The sequence below is a fragment of the Apostichopus japonicus genome, chromosome 18 (genome assembly GCF_037975245.1).
Source record: "Apostichopus japonicus isolate 1M-3 chromosome 18, ASM3797524v1, whole genome shotgun sequence".
Classification (NCBI taxonomy): Eukaryota; Metazoa; Echinodermata; class Holothuroidea; order Aspidochirotida; family Stichopodidae; genus Apostichopus; species Apostichopus japonicus.
The window spans coordinates 7,489,259-7,497,807 of record NC_092578.1 but is presented as its reverse complement, the minus strand read 5'-3'; the positions used below and the strand labels follow the sequence as shown (position 1 = coordinate 7,497,807).

General features: G+C 39.3%; 2 protein-coding genes across 2 annotated transcripts in view; one reads left to right on the top strand and one right to left on the bottom strand.

Moving 5' to 3' along the window:
* LOC139958823 (cation-dependent mannose-6-phosphate receptor-like) overlaps positions 1-4,320 on the bottom strand; it is a 68,121-nt gene extending 63,801 nt beyond the window's left edge. Inside the window, exon 1 of the mRNA XM_071956192.1 lies at positions 3,092-4,320. The gene's annotated coding sequence lies outside the window, so the exon portion shown is untranslated. The remainder of the gene's footprint in view (positions 1-3,091) is intronic.
* LOC139958822 (uncharacterized) overlaps positions 1-7,705 on the top strand; it is a 34,007-nt gene extending 26,302 nt beyond the window's left edge. Inside the window, exons 6-7 of the mRNA XM_071956190.1 lie at positions 5,926-6,049; positions 7,436-7,705. Of these exons, the coding sequence (XP_071812291.1) occupies positions 5,926-6,049; positions 7,436-7,549 (238 nt within the window). The 3' untranslated portion in view covers positions 7,550-7,705. The remainder of the gene's footprint in view (positions 1-5,925; positions 6,050-7,435) is intronic.
* Positions 7,706-8,549: the final 844 nt, after the last annotated feature.

The window sequence follows — 8,549 nt, the reverse complement described above, 5'->3', positions numbered from 1 at the left end:
ATATGTATCACGTACGTACCTGATAAAATTACGTATGTACGTAGTATTATTACGTATACGTACGTTATAATATTACGTGGGAGGGGACGGGGAGGGGGAGGGGACGGGGGAGGGGGAGGTGTGGGGGGGGGTCGTTCATGACGAGTTTCTGTATAGATCTGTTAGATCACAGAGGTCAATACTCATGGTTAGGATTGTGTCCCCTTTAAGGCGGTCGACAAACTTGAGTTCTGCTTCAAGTGTCATAACCTTGTAGGCTCAACGTATATAGGTGAGGGTATTTATATGTTAATATCTACTTCGACTAGTTTAGAGGATTTTGGACATGTAACTTGATACCATAAACTTTGTCGTCGATATTATGAGTGAATGCAAAAGACGCCTGTTGGACAATCTGCATATACGGATGATTCCCCCAAACTGACTATATGATGCATTAAAAGTCCGTGTATCTTACATTTCATCGAACTACGCACAAATAAATTCGACCCAGACGTATCGTTGATGTCAAGTGATGGTATATCAAGTCAGGTGGAAGGCTACATTGGATAGTCAGTATTGCAATGGCAACAGTATGAATATGCAAAAGTCAACTGTACAGAGGTTTGTGGGCAAGTTTGACAAAACACGCACTTAAAAAATGGAAAGTAGCTAAACGGAGCGTGAGGGGGGGGAAGCAGAGAGGCCGAGGCGCGGGGGAGGGGTGAAGCTACATTATTAATTACTGTCAATTCAGAGACAATAGATGAGCAAAGTGTGGCCTGCGTGCAAATTTGTCTGCGCGCCAAACGTCTATAAAGATATATATATATATAGTAATTCAATAAAGAATAACACACCAGAAAAATTCCACTTCACGACCGGTTTCGTCCTTTTGGGACTCATCAGGCGAAGGTAGGAATCGAACCCCGGATCTTCGTGTCACGAACCTAAGCCCGTACCACTCGACCACAGTGATTCTACTGGTGTGTTAAAGCGTATAAATTGGCTTTGAACAAGGGCGGCGGAAGCACTTTTAATCTGGGGGGGGGGGCACCGACATCAAAGGGCACTTTGCAGAAATTCGATTGGACTGATGCAGCCTTATATTTAGTACCCTTTATAACTCTTATTGTATTCTCTTATTTGCGTATACACATCACTCCATCAACGCCTACCCCCCCCCCCCCCCCCTTGAAGGAAAATATGCATACTAGCACTGCAATATCAAATGTGCAAATTGGGAAACAAGGAACAAGTTTTCTTTTGAGACAAAATGAGGTGAAATCATGCAAGTTGCTAATGTAGGAATCTTCCTAATTAGAGTTTATTTCTTGTTAATATCTTAACAAATTTTTTCCATTCGAAATAGCTTTGAGTTTGACCCACAGAAACTCATTAAAAAGTCAGGGGCGTAGCCAGGATTTGCAAAGTTGTCTGCAAGACTATCTGAGCGGAGCGCCACCATCGGTTGCCGCGCGGAGAGTACAAGAAAATTGTTGGTTTTACAAACCCCTCAGATGGCCGGGAACGGCCCTTCCCGAGTGTTCATTCTGGTTCCCTGGCCTCTTGCTAACTTGAGACACCTCAATTTTTATGTAGAAAAAGGGCACATTTTTAACCTGAGGAAAAGTGGGGGGGGCACGTGCCCCCTGTGCCCCCCCCCGGTTCCGCCGCCCTTGCTTGAGATATTGTGTGAACAATGTTTTCAGACTTTGACCCTTGCTGACCTGAAATGACCTTTGTCCCATACCAACAACAATTCAAACCAGTTCTTCCTAAGGAGAACGTATATACCAAACATGAAATGTATCCCAGTTATCCTTCTGAAGTTTGAGCGTTTTACGAGTATCAAACACACACACGCGAGCGCACACCCACGTACGCCATCTCACAATCACATTGATTACTTCCGCTAGGAATGAAATATAACTATAAGATGGCTGATTCTCAAAATATGCATGAAAGATAATCCGACATTTGTTGGAAAAAAACATACTAAGCTATTCCACATTGTATTAGTTTGAACATATATGTTACACCAAAGTCGTATTTCCTTGTATATATGATAGCATGGCTTCCGAATAGCGCTATCTAGCATATAATTTTTGGGGCCTATACCGGATAAGAGATACACGTACAGTGGTGGTTAATACTTTATACGATACCTTAATAGCATATATATATACAAAAAGATCTCTCTGTCAATTTTGACGTGTATAACCCTTGGAAATCAAGATGAGGCCGCGGGTACCGTGTGTCGCAACCCTATGGGGGCTGAAGCATAAAACCCCTTACTATGATATGCATGGAGCTCACTACATGCTATATGACAGTAGCCTATAACTCACCGTGTTGTCGCCAAAATACATTGGTATATGACAGATTAAAGGCCCGGTCACACTATACCGATATTTTATCGGAATACTATCCGATTTTCCCAGAGGAATCGAAACAGACAGTTTTTCGTTCGGGTCTTCTAGCCACAGTGATAAAGGACCTGATTTGCTATCTGTTGAGCCATTCCGATGTGGAATAGCCCTCTCCTAACTTTTGATATTGACTCCGTTTCCTTTTATCGGTTAGCTATCCGATTTCTCTTCCGATTTTTATCGCTTTTCGATGTGACGTCACTTCAGAATGTAGTCAGTTCTAGAACCCCTCAGATTTGAAGTAGGTATTCGAATATTCTACTGCATTCATTACATTCACTACCACAAACCTTACTCTTCGGCCTTAAATCGGAAAAATCGGACCGTATTTCGATAAAATATCGCTGTAGTGTGACCGGGCCTTAACAGTTGATAATTATAATCAACTGTTATACACTCCGGATAAGATAAGGCACGCCCTCCTATCATTCTGTAACCAAAGGTAACTCGGTTTACAAAAGAGAAGCTAATGATAATTAGTGAGTTATATTGGTATGGGATTTCAGTATTGATTAACATTGAATATAGTAGATAGGCCTACAACCAAACCTAATTCAAAACTATCCTAATAAATGAATAAATAAATTTTTAAAAAAATACTAGAGCACACAGAAACGTCTGCTAAGGCTTTTTATTCATATGTATATTGATATAATGCAGGTTTATCGGCGATCACTTACCAATAATCGAGATAGATTATTATCATAAAATCGTGAAACCAAATCGTAACCCCATCATAACGGCTGCTCCTTTCTTTTTGGTTTCGCTTCTTGTCCCTTCATACACCCTTTTCTGCGTTATTTTCCTTGACAATGAGTTCTCTACACATAGCGGTTATGGATTAGATAAGGCATTATGTATTTGCATATACCAAATGCCAAGTTATCATCTACTGACATTCCCTGTCTTCCAGGGTCTTGATATTCCAGGGTCTTGTTGTTCTGTTCACCTGCCCCGCTGCCCGATAAATTATAAATGATTAAAACTGCTTCCACATACATATACATATCTTCCGCACCTGTGTCGACCATAAATGTTTAACTTAATATTTAACACACCCCGTTAACTCCTTTGTTAATGTTATTGTGGTTGCTCGAACTCTCAGCAGTTAACGCTCAGTGACTCTACCACAGAAATTAATGCATAGAAGCCATATCGCATCTGTTGACAACAACTACTCTTTGCAGCTATTTGAAGGTCATTCACGCCATCTTGAAACACCCAAACAACGACTCGCGCTGAGGGTGCCTACGTTATAGTCAAGGGCGGCGGAAGCACTTTTAATCTGGGGGGGGGGGCACCGACATCAAAGGGCACTTTGCAGAAATTCGCTTGGACTGATGCAGCTTTATATTTAGTAGCCTTTATAACTCTTATTGTATTATCTTATTTGCGTATACACATCACTCCATCAACGCCCTCCCCCCCCCCCCCCTTAAAGGAAAATACTAGCACTGCAATATCCAATGTGCAAATTGGGAAACAAGGAACAAGTTTTCTTTTGAGACAAAATGAGGTGAAATCATGCAAGTTGCTAATGTAGGAATCTTCCGAATTGAAGTTTATTTCTTGTCAATATCTTAACAATTTTTTTTCCATTCGAAATAGCATTGAGTTTGACCCACAGAAATTCATTAAAAGTCAGGGGCGTAGCCAGGATTTGCAAAGTTGTAAGCACGACTATCTGAGCGGAACGCCACCATCGGTTGGCGTGGAACGTACAAGAAAATTTTTGGTTTTACAGACCCCTCAGATGGCTGGAAACGGCCCTTCCCGAGTGTTCATTCTGGTTCCCTGGCCTCTTGCTAACTTGAGACACCTCAATTTTTATGTAGAAAAAGGGCACATTTTTAACCTGAGGAAAAGTGGGGGGGGCACGTCCCCCTGTGCCCCCCCGGTTCCGCCGCCCTTGGCTTTAAATAACTGTCATTAAGGGCGTATATATATATATATATATATATATATATATATATATATATAAGAATTTGTAAGAATGGCATGAGAAGACAGTATATACAGTATTGTTAACACTGAGAAATTGTCCCAACTGGCTGCCTGTCTCCTTAAAGCAATAAATATTCATGACATAGGGTAATTTTCTTATCGTCGATGTACAATAATGATCTACCTTCATTACGTTTGTAAACATGCGTCAAAAACTGCTAAAGAAAAAACAGGAAAAAACAGACCTATATCCCCCCACACCCTACCCCCCCCCACCTCATCCCCAAATTATCTACCCAATTTCTTTTTCGTGCCCTGTAATTTTTCATTCTTTTTTCGTCATTCAATATTATCAAGTCCAAATGTTTCTTCAGCCAAGAAAGAATCGATAGAGAAGCCTTGGCTAACCTTGTTTAAACTTTAAATATGGCTTCTGATGACGTCCGGTACATATCTAGCTTTCGTCTTGAAACATCTCCACTCGACCGATCTTCGTGTCCTGTTGCCCTTATTCGATTAGACGGTGAATATGGCGCTCTGTGTGATAAACACAATTAGGGTATATGCTGAAGAAAAAATGGAACACCGAACTTGTACGGTATATCGAGATGTATGGATGAGAACAAAGGTTCATAACATAAAAATAAAAATGGTTTTTATTACTTGCGATTTTCAGCAATCGTTACAGAATCCTTCTTTTATGAAAACATTCTTACTCTTGCTACGAAACTAACTTTTTTTTTTCAATTTCTTGATGTTTCCTTTAGCGCAAAGCTGATACTGACATCAGCTATATCGAGCCATTTCTATATGATAATGCTAAATTCCATTGTTATAACTAATTCAACAATGCTCCATTGTATTCATAATTATGAGTCACACAGCTTCATGCAAGGCTGACAAATTATATTCACAATTTTGTATTGCTTTATACACATATACTATACCACGAAAGGCGCATATGTTAGCGATCATTGTGTTATTTGTGAGAATTTTAAAATAAAAGTCTACATCTGTTAAACTCGGTAGTCAGTCACTTTCAGTGATAAGTTCATTAGCATGCAAATAGGATAACTAGTTTTCTACAGTTCAAAACTCCAATATGTACGTCTACATAATTATTATGGTAGTGTGAAGGTACATCCAACATAGTATTATAACTACATATACATTTAGTTATGGTCTTTTGAAGGTAAGCTCCACTATTTTATTACTTTGTCTAGGTTTGGTTGTGTCAAATGTTAACTCCAATACATTTTTACTGCGCCAAAATATGGTCGTGTGAAGATAAACTCTATTAAATCATTACTATGTCTACATATGGTCGTGAGAAGGTAAATCCAAGATAATTGTCTAGATAGGGTTGTGTGAAGGTAAAATCTAATACATCATTACTATGTCTAGACATGGTCGTGTGAATATATAATTATGGCAATATCAACTTCTGTTACTGGAAATATTCCTGTCAGCGCTGATCACCACAGTCACAAGCTGGAAGAGTTTTTAGTCTCCCTTCTTTTTTTGAATTGACTTCGTCATGGGTCCGTATTTGTTTCTGTTCTTGTTTCAGATTCTCTGTGCTTCTCGTTGTCTACATAGCTGCTGGAATCTCTTTCTCGGTCTACAAAGGCAAATCTGGCGTAGAAATGGTTCCAAATCTTGCATTCTGGAAGGACTTTCCTTTCTTAGTGAAAGTACGTTGTTCTCAATAAGTCATCACGTTTGAGTGCCACTACGCGGCGTGATAATTCAAGTTGAAAACAAGATGGAAAAAACATCTGTTTTGTATTCACTTTTAACATATTACATGGTCGTAAGATCTATGTCTTTAAAACATTCTCTAGAAATGTGAAAGCATCGGAACTGCCCAGCCTACTGCAGTTATATTAATTTCGAAGGAAAGAAAACGAAATATATACACATTGAAAAAACAACTTTCAAACATATTATATCCCCACCCACCCACACCACACCCAACCCCACCCCCACCACACTCACCACACCCCCAAAGTAATGATTAAAAAGAGAAGAAGAAAGAACCACTGTGGAAGGGACAGTGCTGCGAACAGTGGCGTAGGAAGGTACTTTTGAGTGAGGGCTGAAGATTGATGGCCGGCCTGGGGGAGGGGTCTAAGGGGAGGGGGTGTCCCCCTCCCCTTTGGATTTTTTTTGCATTTCCAGGTGGCCTAAGATGCAATTTGGTGCAATATAGCACACTTCAACACCCACTCCATTTTGTAAACTTAATTTTGTATTTTCACCTGGCCTTAGATGCAATTTGGTGCTCCAAATGAGATTTTTTTTCTCATTTGGAAATGAAAAAGGGGTTTTCTGACTTGCGAAGCGGGGGGCGGAATGATACTTCCGCCCCTCCACATTTTTCACTGGGGGGGCTGGCGCCCCCCAGCCCCCGGTTCCTACGCCCTTGGCTGCGAACCTTAGTCTTCACCTATATCACCCGTATTGTATACGTCTATATGCAAATTAAATAACACAAAAATGTCGAACTTTCTATTCTGGTTTTGTTGTAATCTGTGGTATATAATCTCTGCTATAACATTCCGATCTTCGGGTGCATCGCTTTTTTTCTATAACTGTTATTCAATCATTTGGCGTTAATGTTTTCTTCAGTTCTGCTGTTAGATTTAGCTATCAGAAGGTGGCGCATGACTTAACCGAGATGTTCTTTAAAAAAATATGAAATAATATGAAAAAATAAAAACTTTATTGCGGCTCTAGAAGTTCCGCAACATGTCGTGCAGGTGTTGTCCTTTCGTATGCACCTGTACCTTTTTAAAACACAAAATTAATAACAGTTTAGTGTTTACAGTTACTTATTTTTTGCTATCCCTCGTCGGTTCTTATCGTAGCCCGATGGCGGTCAACGTCCCATCAGATTCTCCTCATAAAAAGGTTAAAATAAGAAAAGTCAAACCAGCCAAACTGAAAAGTTATGAAAACTTATGAACCGTTTGATTCGCTGTATAACAATGTTCCCTTTCATTTTATAATCCTACAAAAAATTAATTGTTTACACAGCGTCAATGTATATTTTTTCTTGTTTGTATTTCTTCAACTAGGATGGCTGTCAATATGTGGGCAATTTCTTCAAGAACTTAATCAGCGGTCGTGTTGACGTTGGCGGTGGCGGTGGCGTTTCCAAAGCTCCTGAAGCCAGCTACGGGGCAATGTGATAGAGTAGTGAGACAGCATTATATCTTGGTAGGGGAAGATTTTATCGTATATGAAGGCAAATTTTCACGGGCATCGGAAAACGTGGGGCAACAGAAGCAAGGGAGTAGTGTGTTTTATGGAAACCATTTTGGTTGCTGTGTTACTCTCTTTTTTTTTTAAACAATAGAGCATTTTTTCCCCAAGAAAGAAGAAATTCTATATATATTTAACTCCAGAATTTACATGTTCCGTTCTCTGAATGAATATTCAATGATTGTACAACGTTAGTCAATTGGTGACTGGATGATATATAGGGATTGTCTACCGGCAGTTATTCAGACTGTCCCTGGAGGAACGGGCCCAGTTTGCACACAACTCCCCAATTCCACAACCCCCCCCCCCCCTCGCCCCATTGGGTACTACTCCATACGGCAGCAATTGCTTGTATAAATAATATAAATGACGTTTTAGACGTTAAAAATCAAAATAATGTTGTATTTTAAATCTCCACAGATCTATGAGTTAAATTTACTCCACATTCCAATGAAGAAGTTTGTTAAATTGTAGTGAAATTTTGACTATTTTCTCGAACTTTCTAATATATTTATATAATTTTCTTCGATCTAAATATTCGACTTTTCAAGGAACAAAGTCGAAAGTTCCGACTTTTGATGTAAACAAAAAAACGATTATTTTATTTCAAACTTCAGGCTTATTTTTCTCGAAATTTCAACTCTCGCATTGACATTTCAACTTAACCTTCGAACTTTTGACTTTCATATTCCCTAATTTGAACGATATAGGTCAAAACTCGACTAGTTTATCTCAAAGTTTCTACTCTCATTTATTTTCTCGAGTTTTCGAAAATTAGTCTTTACTTTCTTCTCGAATACTTTATTTAAGGGAGACGGAATTGCAACTTATTTTTAATCGATTTGTTTTCCCCTTTTATCTCAAAATGTTGACTGTGATAACTTGAAAATTCGACTTGTTCCTCGAAATTGCGATTTATTTATTTAT